Source organism: Enoplosus armatus, chromosome 2 (genome assembly GCF_043641665.1).
Source record: "Enoplosus armatus isolate fEnoArm2 chromosome 2, fEnoArm2.hap1, whole genome shotgun sequence".
In the NCBI taxonomy this organism is placed as follows: domain Eukaryota; kingdom Metazoa; phylum Chordata; class Actinopteri; order Centrarchiformes; family Enoplosidae; genus Enoplosus; species Enoplosus armatus.
In genome coordinates this window covers 20,304,088-20,322,429 of record NC_092181.1, presented here as the reverse complement: position 1 = coordinate 20,322,429, position 18,342 = coordinate 20,304,088, and the positions used below count along the sequence as shown (strand labels likewise).

At 39.8% G+C, this 18,342-nt stretch overlaps 1 protein-coding gene across 8 annotated transcripts in view; it reads right to left on the bottom strand.

Moving 5' to 3' along the window:
- Positions 1–17,890, bottom strand: part of arhgap10 (Rho GTPase activating protein 10) — a 45,577-nt gene extending 27,687 nt beyond the window's left edge. For 6 of the 8 annotated variants that reach the window (XM_070921023.1, XM_070921048.1, XM_070921040.1 and 3 more), the window contains exons 1-10: positions 17,415–17,890; positions 5,452–5,547; positions 5,162–5,223; positions 3,714–3,785; positions 3,365–3,466; positions 1,742–1,852; positions 1,383–1,487; positions 832–961; positions 386–492; positions 154–248 (exon numbers count right to left, since the gene is read on the bottom strand). In XM_070921023.1, the coding sequence (XP_070777124.1) occupies positions 154–248; positions 386–492; positions 832–961; positions 1,383–1,487; positions 1,742–1,852; positions 3,365–3,466; positions 3,714–3,785; positions 5,162–5,223; positions 5,452–5,547; positions 17,415–17,568 (1,034 nt within the window). In that variant the 5' untranslated portion in view covers positions 17,569–17,890. Of the gene's footprint in view, positions 1–153; positions 249–385; positions 493–831; positions 962–1,382; positions 1,488–1,741; positions 1,853–3,364; positions 3,467–3,713; positions 4,055–5,161; positions 5,224–5,451; positions 5,548–17,414 lie in introns of those variants that run through there. The other 2 variants (XM_070921015.1, XM_070921055.1) reach the window with 2 other exon arrangements.
- Between the last annotated feature and the right edge of the window lie 452 nt (positions 17,891–18,342).

The window sequence follows — 18,342 nt, the reverse complement described above, 5'->3', positions numbered from 1 at the left end:
TGACCACTATGGACGAGGCACATGAGAGCATTTTGCATTGTGTTCCAGCAAGAGTCATCCAGGAGAAAATGACATGACATAAAATGATACCTGCAGCTACAAGCATAATATCTTTGCAGCGTGTTAGAGAAACAGAGTTAGTGGATGGTGTACCGATCTGTTATGTCGAGTTCTAAGCAGAACCTCCTGTCCAACATGTCTGTCGTTTTGCGGACACAGGATTTGAGCGTGACAGACTCTGTCTCACCCTGAGAAAATAAAATAAATATTAGTGTACAGAATCACAAAAATAGCATGTCATTCTGAAAAGTGAACGACTGCATAGTGAACGTGGTTGAGATATCATAAAATAACCAACTACTCTCTGTGTTCTATGACTACTCACAATCTTCCCACCGGATCTGTGGTCGAAGGTCACCATGTGCAGGATCTTCTGCTCTTTGACAAATGTGCAGTAGCGTTTGACCCAACTTGAACCAAAGGGAGGTGGCCCTAAAGGAACAAGGCATAGACGTGACACAGACATTCAACACTATTGGGATCATAACAATCAGTATTATTTATTGCAGCAATATGAGGGAAGACATCCGCAATGACAATGTGTGTCAGCGAGTGGAGCCACTATGAGAAAAGAAATATAAAACACAAATTGTTCAGATAGTGTCACCGACAACCTACAGTAGGTACACAAAACTTTTCACAACTTGTGTTTTAATATGGGGAAAAATTACTTCACCTACACACTTTTACAGGAGTTGAAGGAGAGCCATAAAAGCTCCCCCTGACCATGACCCCATATAAAAACACATTAGAGCTATACAAAGGTCTTACTTTTTTCCTGTACATAGAGGTAGCCTTCACAACTGATAGGGCTGGTCTGTCTGTATTCTTGAGGTGTCTCCCGGATCCTCTTCATCAGCTCATACACCTCTGACCGCGCACCCTCAAACCGACCCCTTGTCTGGGAGGGAGAGGAAGCAAATACACACTCCTGGAAGTCACTTCCTGATACTTAGTGGCTAGGTAGGAAGACTCTCCTAATTAGAGGCCACAGCAAATAAAAACATATGAGCTTCCCTTGGAAACCCCTGTATCTCCATGAAGTCAGACAAAGAGGATTTCAATGGGCCATGGTCCTCTGTTTTTAGCTTTAGTGGTTGCGTTAAGTAGGAAATGATTGCAAGTATATCAAGCTTTTGTTCCATCCTTTCTGCCTTTAGTGGTGAAAAATGTTTCAATTTCACCCTGGAACCTCTGGAAGACTTTTTCAATTATTTGGGTAGAACAAGAACACACAAATACTATACAAGCAATTGTTGTCATAGTTAGAATCACCCTTATCTAAATTACAAATATAATAATAAAACATTCATATTTCTTACATTCTGAATATTGATCTGCAGTGCTCTTTTGTAATGGTCAAAGTCCTTGGCGAGCTCAAAGCCCTGGTGATAAAAGGTGAAGACCGTCTGAAAGAAGGCCAGCATCTAAAAAGATCACAACACCGGAAGAAACCGAGATGTTAATCTAAAGAGTCAGCAAGTGAAAGAGAAAGTCATAACAAAACACAATGTCCGAAATAATTATCACGTTATGTCAGAATAGGACGGGATTGTTTAGTCATTTTCAAGTAAGACCGAAACTTAACCCCATGTGACGTATCCAATACTGCCCTTTGGTTTTATTAATGTGAAAGACAAGCCACGTCAGTGCTGACATGCCACTAAGGTCAGTCACTCACCGGCTCCACACACTCAAACTTCTTTCTCTCTTGGATCTCCTGCAGTCTGCACACATAGTCCAGAGACTCCTCCTGAAAGTGCTGCCTCATGGTTTCCACCTGGATGTCTGCCTGTGGAGAACACACACCATGATGATTATAGAGACAGACGGATGCATGGAAGCAAAGAAGAAACATTATGATCTTTGTGATACAGTGTAATTTGAGGTTTTTCTTGTCATGGTATTATATTCTCACAAAAGGAATTTTGAAGTTCCTTGGTTCACATACTGACAATACTCATAATAAAGTTAATTTATATGGCCCAAAATAACAGTCTCAGGGGGGTGTATAATCAGTACAACATATGACACACACCATCGTTAGACTCTCGATTCAAATAAAGAAAAGCCACATACAGACAAAAAAAACAACCCATAAAAAAACGGTAAGTGCAACAGAGGATGGATTCCTCTTCTGAAGCAGCAGTAGAATTACAAAATATCCATCTATCGATTACCTACACCGGCTTGTTCTGTGCACGGTTGCAGGCAGGCTGGAGCCTATCACAGCTCACTGTTGGCTGAGAGGCGGAGTACACTGAACCTATAGTTTCTTTGATGTCACAGGGCTAACATGTAGAGACAGATGATACACCTATGGGCAATTTAGAGTTCCCTGTGACAGTAACCTGCATTTATTTGGACTGTGGGAGGGACACAAGATTTGTTTCTTTCTTGCTGTGCAGCCACTGTGTCAGAATTACAGTATACATCTAAGAACCCCAACCAAGATTTGCAATGTAGCGCAACTGGTAGCCGTATTATATATATATATATATATATATATATATATATATAAATATACCACACAGGACTTGATGTGTACGCAAAATGTAGCTTACTGTAAATGCATTTTTAAGTGTAGTAAGTGATATACCTTCCTATTACAGCAAGATTACTGGCTGATATCATTGCTTACTAAATGTCAACTACTGATAAGTAATTTCTTACTCACTTTAAAATCAGTAAGAGCAATGGTCACATACTGCTCTTCACAATATTTCCTTCTGTTCATTGAGTTGACTTAACAACTGATGCAGTGTTGATGAAGTTCATGACTCTTGTGTGCTGTGAAGAAATCACTGGGTGTATTTATTCAAGTCTGATAGAAATCAGTGTTGGTACCACAGACCCTTGGGTCACAAGAGAACAGACCAGCCTGCAGTCTTAACAGTTTCAAGTGTCCTCTCTGGTTGGTGTATACAACATATGGGTAAGCCTTACATGGCTGCATGGCAAAGACAAGAAGACGGAAATATTGTTTAGTGAGAGGTTTGCTTAATTTTCCACAATTTAAAATGTTCATGTCCTGGTACAGTAGAATGGATTGTTCCCAAAACTACAGCAACCAGGTTTGACCTTGGTAGTACAGCACAAGTGAGTACACATTTCCTTTCCAAACAAGCCAGGAAAACTGTTGCTGCAAGGCACGTCAGTGGAAACTCACACGGTCCAACAGGCTTTGCAGCAAGGCTCTTCCCCAAGGCACGTAGACAAAAACCAAAAACAGGGATTCTCAAACTAAACAAAATACCCTTTTCCATCCGTTTTGCTGTCGTAGAGTTCAGGCAATGAAACATACCTCTTGTAGCTGTGGCTCTTTCTTTTTTGCAGACATATTCAGAAGCTTTTCCAGAGAGCTGTAGTACTTCTCTGTTTCTTTCTCATACTTCTTTCTTTCCGCCTAAAGAATGTACAGTGGAAGGAATAGAAGCGTGTGGGGAAAAAAAAAATACAGGATCATTCTTGCGGACAAAGTAATTGAAGCAATGTGTGGAGTACAATTCATATACTTTTAGCAGCAAGCTGTAAAATATGGAATTTTATTACATTATTAACATTAACATCATTAGGATACACCAAGCACACAAACACATCAACCAAGAGCTATGAAACATATTGGGAAGAGGAAATAAACCATCACACATTACCCTTACTGTACCAAGATGCTCTTTCCTGAACTTCTCCAGGGGTTTCATTAAGGTTTCTGTGATGTTTCTCATCTAGACAGAGACGGAAGCCATAACAAAGCCTTCATTATTGTTCAACTTAATGACAAAGCCCATTGATATTTCATATGACACAACAACATTTTCCAGTCTTAAATGTTTGTTGATTCCAGTGAAGAGTGGCAGCTATATATAGTGTCTTGGCCTCTAAGGGTGCCGCCTTATGATTGATGCCCTCCTGGCCTCGATATACTAAATTACATGTCTGAAATTATGTAACTATTATTCTAAAAGTATCTTCCAGTAATACATTAATAAAGTCAGTGTATTTTTCCTCATTCCTCCAGCGCCTCTGCTATGCTGGCTGCAGGACATGTCCGTGCCTGCATGCCCATCCTACTTTTCCTTACTTTGCACTGTGATGTCATCCCACTCTGCTGAGCAGCGCTGTGCTGAGCAGCGTGTTTACCATTATGGTCTGAGCCTGGCGCTAAAACAGTCATCACAGTCAGCTCCTGATGATGGGCCCACTCCCTAACCTCAGACACTACAGACAGACATTACAAGAGAATGGCTGTTTATAGAAAGTCGCAGACACTGAATTGTCCATCCCTGTCCAAAGAGGAGGAATATTTTAGATGTATTTCTTTTAATTCTTTCAAAAGACGCCTTCACATGGGGAGCTTTGACAAGTAAACCAATTACATAACAAATATAGAGGTCACAAATAAATCACAGGACAAGATGGTGCACCATCTCTTATACCACAGTTTAGTAAACAGTGTGATACGTTTAACACTTCAGGATAGCAGTTCATGACCCGCTGTCACCATTAAAATCAGGCTATAAGGATGTTGTAACTTCCTTCATATTGGATGTGCGATTTTTGTTGTTTATAAATTAGCAACTTTAACAACACTGCTTAATGCAAAAGCTACTTTTATGGTGGTATGTTGTAACGGGCTGTATTGTTGTGTGGACCTTGTTGCCCGTAGTAGCTTATGTGAATCTGCCTTGGTATTTAAAGCTTAGGCGTAATAATGCACTCCTGTCCTCTCTGTAGCCACTCCCAGGTCGGTGCTGTGACAGTGACCCTTAGACAGGCAGCACAAGGGGAGGAAGTGTTTCAACACTATCAATACTTGTCACCCTGCTAGGGCGCTGGTTTGCTCTGCCTACTGGATGCTGTGGCTGTACTGTATATGTTGGAGAAAATGATATTATGAGTGCCTGTCTGGATCTCTGGTGGATGACAGAGTCAGACATTAATAGATGCAAGTACCAAACATGGGCAGTAATAGGTGTAGGCTGGTTGGAAATGCCCACAGTGCAAGCCTACACAACAATTCAAGAGCAATACATCACACACTGACACAGACACACAGGTATTTCCCCTGGCTCTCAAGCAGGTTCTGACTGGTTGTTCTCACCATCAGCTCTCTTTGGTCTTCAAGGTTCTTGAGGAATGAGGAGAACTCTTGCAAAGACTCATCTGCAGAAAAAAAAAATCAAACATGGTAATAAATGCAATCACTCTGCCTCACTCTCTCTCACACACGCAGCCTTAAATACATTATGATTATCTGTTGTTACCACCAACAGGTGCACACCAAAAACCGCCCTTAAGAACCATAAACAAACATATACAGTGCATGTCTATGTGGTGGTAACAAAACTAGTGGTTAGTTTCTATCATGTGAGGAGGAAAACCGACACTTACCAATACATTTCTCATCATCTGTCTTTGCATCTCCGATGTACTCAAACTGAAACTCTCCCAGGCACTGAGCAAACTTTCGCTGCGCCATCCCAAGCTCTGAAAGAAAATATCAAATATAAAAACCATTACAAGCCGTGCATATAAAAAGGAGGCAGACAATTACTTGTCATCTTCATTATAAAAATACTGTCCTACAGAAATAAATTAAATACTAACACAATATGAGCCATCGTGAAAAGTAGGTCTAATGCATCACACAGAGTTAACCACTTGGCAAACATCCTGTTTGTCTACAGTCTGCTACATCCTGTTGCACATCAAACCCTAGTGCACCAGGAGGGCATGTACCACAGGTTAACATACCCAAATAGAGAGCAAACTTTATTTAATTATCTGTGCTACCAGAGAGAAGTTGATAGTATACCGTAGTGTTGTTTAATACAGGCTAAATATCATATCACCATGAATATTTTTTAATTTTCAAGATAATGTTTAGCTTTTACAGCTGATGTAACAGTCAAGAAATGTAATATAATGCAATGTCAATCATATTCAAGTCTCTCCTTAAGTAAAAAAAATTATATTAGCAATACCACAAAATCCTTTGTACTGCCAGAGCTATTTGTAATCTACAGTGTGTAAAGGTATATCTATAACATGACATACAAAAATGCAATAGTTTTGCAAACTTAATATCAGTAAACGTTACAATGTATTGCCCATTTCTGATATCCTAAAAACAGCCTAAATCTCTCATAAATCAAAAGGAAACGCTAAGCAATATAGCAAATACATCTCCCCTCAAAAGAAGCTCACACTGGTACAAGTTGTTATGAGACGTAGCTGACTTCAAAATAAAATAGGCCTAAACCTACAGGAAAACCAGACACAAGAAATCAATTAACATCCATTTAATCTTGTTGCTGTTAACCTCTTTAATAAATGGCAAACTATATGGATGTAAATGTGAAGCCTAACTTCTAGCTAGCCGAACCTCAGGCGAGCCCTAACATGGGTGAATACTGTCTGTGAAGCACACTCACCCATGTGAACCCTGCATAAATGCTCCTGGTTCTGAATTAAAGCAATTTCAGATTTTGAAAGGTGGATAAATGCAGTTGAAGTCCAGCCTCCACTGCACTCCCGCAAATAGTAAACACAGCAAACCAAATCTATTTCCAAATAGTGAAGAGATTCCCCGAGGTGGGATCTCTGACCCATGGCAGCCCCCTAGGGATGCATGACAGAACACAGCAAGGATATTTTAAGACTGGAGCTATGAGCAGTACACTGAGGAGCAGTGCCATTAGATTTGGCAGATAGCTGGGGCTCTATAAGGAACAATCAACTGAGCAACACCATTAAATAAAGCTCTGACATAGCTGAGCATCTGTAACTGCTACTCAGCACTCAACAGCTAGCTGATATTATTATTATTGTTATTATCATAATATATTATATCATTTTTCATAACAGAGTAATTTCAGAAAACATCTTCTTAATTGTTTTTTGTTTTAAAAGTGCTAATAATACAGAGAAATATCTGTCACTATTTTCCAAAGCCTAAGAGATGTTTAAAATCAAACTGCGAAGTATGTCTGACCATCACTTGAAAAAACCCAAAGGCATGTAATAGAGGAAAATACATAAGTGATAAATGGTGGCAGTTGACTAAATCCTTAAAATTATTATGAATCTCAGTGGTAAAGTACATCGTTATGCTGTTCAGAGGTTTTCAGAGTTTTTTATTGGATGTGCACTTTGTTCGGCAGTTTTGGGAAAAGATAAGAAAGATTCAACTGCAGGCTTTCCCTCCATTGGACCCTAGAAGGACACTGGAAGATCATGCTAACAATGAGCATTATTACATGCGAATGTTAGCAGTTTGCTGAACAGGCAGACAGCAGAAGCAACCCAATAATCTCTGAAGGAAAAGCTCAGAATTACAATTACCTAGACCTTTGCAAACACATTTATTTATTATATTATATATTAATTTTTTTAATTTTTACAAAATAATGTTTGCTATGTCTTGTTAATTCATTGCTATCCTGCTGCTTACACACTCCAGGTTCTCTGAGCAGTGTGTGTACACATGCTATGGATTAAATCTGCAGTAGGAGCCCAAAGCCCAAACATGTGAGAGGTGTTGGACAATGTCTGCTTGAGCCCGGCACGAAGGACATAGCTTCTGCCTCGACCGTTTATCTTATACAGTTTGAAATCCACTGCAGGTCGCTCTTCAACTCAACCTCAAATCTTTGCAATTCCAAAGCACGCAAGAAAATATGGGCAAACCAAACACCTTTGGTTGATTCCTTTCGCCAATTTGTCATCAAATTACAGGAAGCAAAGGGATGCAAACCAGACAATGGGACAGCTTGTGTATCACAGTATTTACAATCGTTTGTTCTTCGAGTAGGTCTTTAAATAGAAATGTTCTATTTCTTGTGGGTGTGGTGATTGTTGTCTTTAAGAAATCAAGAGTTTAAACAGAAAAAGACATGTGCATAAGCACATAAAAAGCTGGTAAAATTACAAATCAGATAGAACTTCTTATCCACAGGAAGGAAGCAAATATATTGCAATGACAGTAAGCAAAACAAAAGGATTCATGATTTGTTTATCGCTCATAATAGCTCATTTCTTGGCTCATGAACTTCTGCAAGACACTGCACAGACCAAACTTTAGATCATTAATCAAGGAGACTGGAGAGGGTCTACATTTGTCCTTTCCCCAGATACCACATAGACATGGTTAACCAAAAATAGGCCACTGCAGAAACAACATTAACAATAGACAATAAGACACTCTGACAAACAACAGCAGTAGAGTGTGAAACCCTCTGGTTCAGGCACCTCTTTAAAGACAGTATTTTAGTGAGGTCAGAAGGGACGGGAGGGAGGAGTATTATGGGATGCCTTATTATTGTCAGCTTATAATCAGATGTGAGTTACTGAAAGAATTTATTAGACAGTAGTTTAGAGTAGAAAACAAATATTATAAACTTGTGTCAACCACACCTAATAATTTCGGAGCTCATATTAGTAATACACTACTAATACACTAGAAGCTTTTTACTTTTTGGCCAAAATGTCACAGAGGTGACTTCTAACTGGTGTAAACACAACCTGATGAACCGCTATGTGGGAGTATCTAAGTACGGGTTACGGGCATTATCTTCAAAATAAAGGTATGGCAAATATAAGCCTGTCAGGCCATTATTTTGGGAGCAAACACTTACATGCTGAACATAGCAATTTTCTTTGAAGTGACTGTAAAATCCAGAGGGAATCTAAACCACACAGGCAGCTATCCAAACCAGGGTGTTCAAGTCCATAAAAGGTGACTCTGGTCACTCTGGTCTTGGCAAATTAATTTGCAGCAAATGGAATGACTGCAGACAAACACAAGCAATCCTACATTGGTATGATCTATAACAAACTCTATACTTTTATAAGTCCAGTAAACAGGATGAAGACAAGACATAGGGTGCATAGATTTCAGTGGATCTTGCATTTTATTACCTCTATTTAAACTGGTTGGCTCTACCTATGGATGCATGACTGGATGCAGGCCTCTAGTGCTGACTGCACCACTATGATCATATTTCACCAGTGCTCATGTTTTTATTGTCCACTTGTCAAACACAATGTAATAAGGATATTGTAAGGTAGTTTCCCTGTGGTGTGGTGAGAATCTGGCTAATACTGACCACACCATTCACCACCAACTGTCCCTTTCATTTTTTGTGATTCTCCTGTTTACAGCTCTTCTTTTTTTGTATCTATTTTTTACAAGCTGGTTTTGGGCATGAAAACAGTCAGCTTATTGGCATTGAAACCTCTTTATAGCAAGCCCCTAATACCATGTTCAAATGCATATACCTTTACTATATCAAATCCTGTACAAATCTCATTTTATAGCTCACCACATTAGTGAGATAATCTAGCCAGGCCAACTAAAAAACTCTTCATCACTGCTATTATTTTGGTTGAACTGTTTTGGTTAACTCTCTCTGCTCTCATTTGTACTTTTAATCTCATTCTCATTTGTTTCCTGACGCAGTAGGCAGCTGTTTTGAGCAAAAAAAGCTCTAAAAACTCACTGTATGCTGCATGCCCAGCACCAAACGGCGGATGGACAGAATTAGCGAGTAGCTGGTGAACATAGTGGAGCATTTAGCAGTTAAAGAGCCAGATATTTTTCTCAGGAGGAGCCCAAAACAGAGCTACAATGAGGGGTTTATTTTGGATTTACGTTTGTTGGGTGGCCAGAAACTCAACTCCAAATTAACACTAATTATGCAAATGTTTGCTAACATGCGAACCATAACAACTTTATGCAATAATATTACGTCAGTTTTGTGTTTACAGGTTGTTAAATTTCCCCCATGAGGCTGAAAAAAATGAATTCCTACTGCTTTAACTGAGGCCATGAGGTTTTCCATCAGTATACCCCATCTTAGTGACATCATTTTGAATGTATAACATTTCGTTTAATTGCTGTAACTCAATATTCTTTGTCTGCCCTTCTAATGATCCTTATATCCAGGCTTGAAACTAGGAGTGACCAGGTTTCTGCAGTCTGCGGCCCTCTATGCTTTGATGCAGTCTGCCAGAGGAACGTGGGGAAGATGAGTCTGTCATCTTTTGAATCCCTGCTTTAAACCTTTTATAGAAAAGCAATTTTAGAGGTTGTATATCATCTTATTTTATGCTCATACTGTGTCTGTACTACTCACATCTTTTCTAGTGCTTTTGGCTCTGCTTTTGTTTGGCTTTGTTAACAATATCTTTTCTTACTTACATATTTTCCACCTGCAAGCTAAATAACAATGAGGCGTCAACTACAGCTTGTGTCTATGTTTTAAATAAAACGCACGTTATAATCGGTTGTTGTCATTAGTAGTAGTAGAATGTGACTTTCTGTAATGAGTTATATTGTTAAATTCAGCATCAAAAAGACACATCATAACCTAAACCTACATTCTCACATTCTATTGATGGGTAATCAGTGACCCATATTGTCACTTGCTGGTCGACTGCAGTGCTGAAATCATCCCAAAACACACATGAATATAGAGTGGAAAGTTCAGCCGCTCCTCCAGATAGTAAAAACATGTTTTGACAACATTACACTGAACCTTGACACACCTTAACAAAGCCTCAGCACACTATAGTGTCTGACAGTATCCAGTCTGGCAGTATCCAGTGTTACTGTATTGTAAAAGATAATGAAGAGGCATTATGAAAAATCAATGCCAGCCGAGCATTCTTCAATATCCTAAAGATTTGTATAGCGCCATTGCAGAACATAATAAATGCAGGAATGGAGTAGGCTTGTTGAATGTTGGCAGTGACACGGGCATTGCTTAACCATCTTTTCCATAATTTACTTACCAACTCATACTATGCTTTCGATTAAATGTGCCAACCTCTCCTTTATCATCCACAGATATATCTAAAGCGATTTTAGGTCTTGTACATTTTACTATTGCACTTTATTAGAATATCAAGGGTATCCTTTATCTCAGCAAAGACAGCATCAAGGCTCAGGTCACTGTAGACAATTAGTGTGTACTCCAAGAACAGTGATGTCAATGGATAGATTTGCAAGCTCTTTATTAGAGCCATATGTGAGCGTGGTGCACAAATCACACCCATCCACAATCTGATTACACAGGCTGCATGCATGTTTAACTCACTGCAGGGCGGACAGTTAATATGAGAATATATGAGGCCAAGCTGTGCGGACTTTATTACATAAAACATGAAGAATGAATGTTATCCGGTTACATGAAGCTCCAGCATTAATCGACGGCAGGCAGCATTCAGAGAAGGAAAAAACAGCGACAGCATTTTGTCCCTGTCCACTGAAGTTAAAACAGCATAGATCAACTGGATACAATCAGTGGAGCAATAAACAAAAGTGTCAGATGAGAGGTCTGCATAACAGATTGAAATGATAGCCGCTGTCCAAGAGGAGAGAACTATCACAAGATAGAAATACCTCACACACACACGAGGGCACACCAGAGTCCAAGGCAAAGGCTTCTCCTGCTTTTTGCCTTTTAAAGGAAGGCATTTCTGAGCAAACCTGGGAACTGTCAAACTTGGCTAGTTTCTCTGCAGAAAGCCAGAAACCCCCGTCTACTGGCTTCAGCGTACGTGTCATACGGAACCCACCTTACCTATCTGATATTACAGGCCAGATTGTTCTATAACAGGAAAAACATGAAAAAAGGCCTAGTTCTGTGACATAAACACGAGTGCCCCTGTTCAGAAGAGGTGGGAAGAAAAACAAAGATCACACAATGGGGAGGGTACTGAATCACAGGGCTCTGGTTATTATGGAGTACCACAGACCAAGCTTTTAGTTTTAGTAAGTGCACCTTTGAGTTATGACTATTTTGTAACTGTCATGCTCAAAATATCATGTAAATTTAACAATTAAAACAGGTGTATATTGACAAATAAGGCTCTTGTTGTACATGATTACAACTAGTAATTATTATTTTACTTTCCGATAAATCTATTTCATTTTTTCAAAATCTTTTGATTGTCAATCACAAGTTAAGAGTCCAAAGCGCTGTTTTGAAAATACTTTCGCAAAGAATTTGCAAAGAATTTTTGGAGTCAACTCCTTTGTTGATGCAGAAACACACATTCTCCCCTTAAAAGCATAAAAATGTTTAGTTTCACTATTGGTTAAATGTATAACTCGTTATTTACACATAATTACAGGTTCCAGGTTATTTGATTCAACTGTAATCAAATAACTGCAACTTAAATAGGTCATGGCTTGAGTTTTCCAACCAGGGCTAGCTTGCCATTCTGCCCATGTCTCTGCCTTTTCAGAGTAAAGGTCCAATATGCTTACAATGTACAGCTGTAGTTTGTTTTCACTGTCAGTCCTCTTGGTTTTCTAAGCTTACAACCTCAGGCTTCTCTGACACAGGGCTTTACATGTTACACACAACATTTTATGTTTATCTGTTTCTTCCAACATCGTCACGCTGTCATGCTGCTGTCGTGGAAACCATCACTTGCAGCACATTTCAGTATGAAATAGTTATTTCCATATTACAAAAACGAGTGTAACTTCTTTTCCACATACTGCGTGTCTTAAAGCAGGAAACTTAACATTGCATGTTCTGGCTGCTGCTGCAAAACTTTTCCACAAAACAAACCAGAAAAGGTATGTATATGTCAAAGTTCAGCTGCTGAAGATGTCCACAGTGTATTCATTGGCGCCTGTTAGAGTGTTGTTTGTTATGATTTCTACAGTCTCATCAGATGTGCCACTTAGGTCAGAGCATGCCTGGTCCAGGCCCTCAAAGAGCAGCCAGCGTTTACATGCTGAGCCTTTCCACACTCCTTCCTGTTCCACTCTCCCATCTTTTCCAGTCTGAATCCCTGGTCCACACTCGGCTCCCACCTTTGCCCTCAACAGACCCTGCCCACCCATCCCCTCCCGCAAGCACCCCCCCCCCCCAGGTCCCTGCCCACAAAACATGCATTACTTCATTCATGACTTCCTGATCCTCAAAACAAGTCTGTTGGGTGAGGCTGAACAGTATCCTGTCAATAATGACCAAGTGGCTAATTAAAGAAATACCAGTATCTGGATATTCTGCTGTGTGTATGTTACAGTACATCATGCAGTCAAAGGTGCTTCAAATAGTTGTGCCGTCAAGCAATACACTATCACTTTTATGGCAGGCCTTGTTCTTTCTAGAGATGCGTTCCTCCCACATGACTTCACGTCTTGTGCTAATGCGATTTTAATGAAAGATTGTGATGTGGCTTTTTGGCAGAATCAGTAACCTGATTACAGAGAGCAGCCGTGAGCCAAGGCACACGATGGCAGGGCAGGCTACTCTTAAACCTGCCTGCCAATGAGAAAAAGACCTTCACATGGCTGGATATTCACAGTGGAACTGAAAGTGAAGGGGGGAAAAAAACACAAATCATTTTTCTTTATGAACCAATTGGCCAATTCACCATAGGAAGTCCAGCTGTGGAAATGACTATGATTGACCCCACTGCAACTCTGCAACTCTGTTTCAGATGATTGCAGCATCACAGAACATGTAGAAACAATATAAAACTAATAAGGCTGTGTGATGGGCAGTCACATAGAAATAACAAGCTTTTCATAAATGTAGAGTTTATGTTTTTTGCAACAAACAAGAAACCAGTGTGTTTGCTAGAGACAACAGTGAGGGGTGGTTGAGAGGGTACAGACAGGACACAGTTCCTGTGGAGGAAACCCTCTGAAACAGAAGCACATCTGCATGTTGCTCCTCTAGTGGGCACTTCCATGTCATGGCTCTCTGGCCCATGGCCCCGCTAAAGTTTCCTCTCAGAACCAAGGACTTTCCGTAGTGGGACATCCTCCCAGCCGTACGAGTGGAGGGAGTCACCGAAAGGCTGAGAAGGGCCTGGGATCTGGAGATCAACAATTGTCTTTTGGACTGTCCAAACAGCAGATCATTCTGAGGTCAAAGCATTTTATCACACAACTCTTCAATCCACAGCATTTACTATAAATAGTAAACCAGACTAAATCTGTCAATGTTTACTACAGAATGCTAGATCAACCATTTTTACAACACTGCTGAGTGTGAGATCTCATGGTGAAGCTGGTGGAGGCTATCATATACAGAGAGGATTACACAGCTTAGCCTCCCCAAATCAACTCCACTCATCAAAAACAACCGCCTGAGCTCACAAGTTCTTATAGCGAGGCTGCCATATCTACTTCAAAGCTGCAAACCACAAACAAGGCAGATTTAGACGAAAAAAAACACAGGGTCACATTCTTATGAGACAAGATTATCAGAGTAATGTCTAAATAATAAGAGTGAGGCTGGTGCTGAGCTCCACCCTGAGAGTAAATTAACAATGCTATTACTTTATAACTTATTTATACTTTAGCTATAGCTAAAACTACAGTGAACTTTACAATACCGCTGTGCTTACATCTGAGGGTGAAAGACTGCAGAAATCGTCTTTATATCTGTGTGATATGATCTTGGTTTGAGAATTTGATTATTTGCAGAAAGTTACAGACTTCAATCAGTTTTAGGCTATTTCACATTACAGTAAATTATCAGGTTGAAAGTTACTTGTTAAACTGTAATTAAAATCACAATTGTAAATTGGGCTCACAAGGCAAAAGGTGCAAGATTTCATTTGTTTTCTTTTTCATTTGTTCATATTCCTATTTCACTGGGAGCACAACATGTGGGACCAAATACCTGCAAGTAACTAAGGCAAAGCCCCCAATACATTAAGTCTACTATAAGACTAAGAAGAGCAGGAAATCTTTACATTTGAGACGCTATAAACGGCAAATTTGGGGCATTTTTTGCTATTATTATCATTTCAACTATTAACCAATTACTAAAATTGATCAATTGGTCAATCTATTTAATCTCCTATCGATCAACTAATTGTTTGTAACCTGTAACATGGTTGCTATCATTCAAAGACATACACTTGACAGCTACTCAGCCCAGTTTGGATTAATTAGCCTCGCCTTAAATTCAATATCAAGGAAGGAGACACCTTTTGTAAATAGTAGCGTGTTGTTTTTACATCTGGACAACATCTAAAAAGATCCAGGCCATGGCTCTTATTATTTTAATAATTTGCTGTGGCAGCTGGATAATGTTTAAGTTGCTCTACTACTGCTTTTAGCAAGGAGAGTAAACATGATGATTACAGTGATCAAAGACCGTCAAAAACAGTCATTTGACATTGGTAGAATGGACAGGACAAATGGTCTCCATGAAGAACATTGCAAAATAGGCTGAGAGCACTTCATTAATGTCAGCACATAAAAACATGACCATCAGTTCCTTCCTGAAACTTCGACTGACTCTGCAGTCGCCCCAGTGGGAGCGCACGACCAAGGTTCCTTATTCCTCGTCATATTCTCATAAGCAAAAGGCTAACACGGACACGAATAAGGAGGGTTACCGGAGTTGATATTTGATACGCCACTATGGGCGACACACTTGACGCATAGTTTAACTACAGTCAAATAAAGGCAGGAAATACAAGACATGGCATGTCCTCCTGAAACGGGATACTGTGTATCAGTTAACACCAACATAGCAGAGCATCAATATCAACTCATCTTTGAGCAACAGTGAATACCAGAGTTCACCATAGCGACCATATTTAGGAAATGCTGAACCCATGGTATGACCACTTAGCTTAAAAGTTCACGTGATATGTGATAAAGTTGCAGTTTTAGGGAAATATTCAACATTGATGAGAGAGGTCAGAGGACAATGGCAATACGCACGCAAGCTAACAAGTACAATAGACCACAAGTATGCAAATAACAGCTTAGCACAACAGTAATGTAGAGGAGGACAGTGTGAAGCAGAAGGAGCTAGAGCAGCATTAGGCCATGCTGGGTTCCTCTCATGTTAGCTACTGTAAAAGCAAGACTGAATCGATAAAAGACGTGACTAAGACTTCTCTCTCTGATATTTGCATAAACAGCTTGAATCCACCATGCCTGGTGTCAGGTTTGCTGGTGATGGTGTAACACTGTTCAGGTGTTTTCTTGACACACACACACACACACACACACACACACACACACACACACACGTGAGGAACCTAAATACTGCTGCCTCATTTGAATACCTCAGCATACTTCATGACCTTTTGACCGTGTCAAGTGTATACTTTCCACCAAATCATGGCGCACCTGCTGATTCAAGATGTTTATAAGGACTGACAGTGATTTCAATTCACTCCAGAAACCAGGAATGTCCTCAGAGCTCAACCTAACCAAAAAATGAAGCCACAGCATGTGTGAATACTCCCCCGGCTCAAATTATTGTCGAAATCACCATCAGTGTCAATATTTTCACATATTTGTCAGGTGTTCATGTGTTCTGCTTTTGCATTACACCGGACAAAACTCTTCAAATAAGTAAAACTAACTTAAATAATAGTTTTTAACTACAATTTGCTCAAATTCATGACAGCACCTTGCTGGATCTGTGCCTTGAAGGATTTAGGCTGACCTCAAGGCAAAATGACCAGACGTGCCTGGGTACCTGTGTCTAACTAGCAGCGTTGAAATAAATGTGATGAGGTAAGTCGGTCTGAACGTTTTAGAGTAGAAAAACATGTTGTGTGACAATCCTAAGCACTACGCAACCACAGCACTGTGGCTGGAGCCTGCCTAAAGCCTATCGGTCAATACTACAGCACTGATACTACTGTGTTAGTAATGATATGTTTAAATAAAGAATATTAGAGTGAAAGATTACATTCACACAGGACTGAAATTCCTTTTTTCTTTCAGCATTTTAAAAATACTTTTAAAAGACTTCCTAAACACTGTTGGACTAAGTTCTGCAATAATTATCTTTCCTTTTGGTTTAATACAACTATAAAACATTATATACAGAGGCTATGGGACTTTCCAACAAGACATATTGAAAGCAGTCCATTTTTGATGACTATGTGTTGAAGTCTGGCTGTAAGCACTGGGCACCTTACAGACAAGCCCAGCCCACATGACTAGAGTTCAGACAGATAACAATCTAATAATGTTAGCCCAGTTGAGGTGTGGGACTGAGAGCAAATAGAGCAGGAGGTTATTAAAATAACTCAAAACATTAATAACTGTCCACATAAAACAGATTAGCAAGACAACGCCTTGATCTGGTTATCATGACAGCCTCTCGTGGTATTTGACAGTTAGTTCATCTATTCTGTAACTCTTCAGCAAGCTGTTTTTCCATAACAAACATAACCAAATGGGAAGGACAGTCACTGGCAAGCTGAGGAAGAAGCTGTTACAAAAGTGAACACATCAAGACCCCAAGACCTCCTCCCAGGGCAAGCAAGAACATGATTATTGTGAGACATTTCTCACAGCATAACTAACGTAGCCGAGTTTAAAAACATTCAAATCAACTCACGCTTTGTTGCATTGATGAGGTTCTTCCCATCTTTGTACAGTTCTTTGATAAATCTGTTAGTTTTGTCCAGCTCTGCTTCGTGCGCCTTTATGTTCTCCCTGAAGCAGGGGCTGTCCAGATAGCACTCACTAAACTCCAGCGGGTGTAGTCCCATTTCTGTGGCAGACTGATAGCTTCGTCTTTTAGAACGGGAAACTGGTCAAAATGCCGCTTACTTTGTGGCTTTAAATAAAACTTGCCGTTACAATCAAATTACCGCTATTTTCGCAAGCAGTTTCTAGCAAATAAAACATAGCTACGTCAAGTAGCAGCAGCTAACGGTGGTTAGCATGGTAACTTCTGACACAAGCGCGTGGGTGTTGGTCCACAGTTGTCAAATAACGGTAATAACAGGTATAGGTTTAAAAGCTGATAACAATACGCTATCGGCTGAAGTATTCATCGGAGTTGTCAGAAAGTCATGTTTGCTGTATCCGATTTCTCCTTCCTCCATCAAACGCACTCCACCTAGAAAAGTGACAGATTGAGAAACTCTGCTGACATCTGTGTGCGTGTAGCAAACTTCAACCAAAGATTATCTAGCTTCTAAAAGATGGTTTAGTCATACCTACTCTCGCCTTCGCCTCGCCGCCCCGTGAGCATTGATTTGGTTATTTGCGGGTCAAAAAATGTCATCAGTGGTAGAAGAAGTATTACGATCTTTTACTTACATAACTTAAGTAACAATATCAGACTGAAAAGACACTGCATTACAAGTTAATGTCTTGTATTCAAAATATTACATAAGTTAATGTAAATAACTAGGTGATTGGTTGAAATCTTTTAATCATGTAAAAGTAAAAGTACCTGATATGTAAAGAAACTGGACAGTGAGAGTGTTGTATATTAGTAGTTTGTATAAGCATTGCTAACTTTACCTTTACTGCAG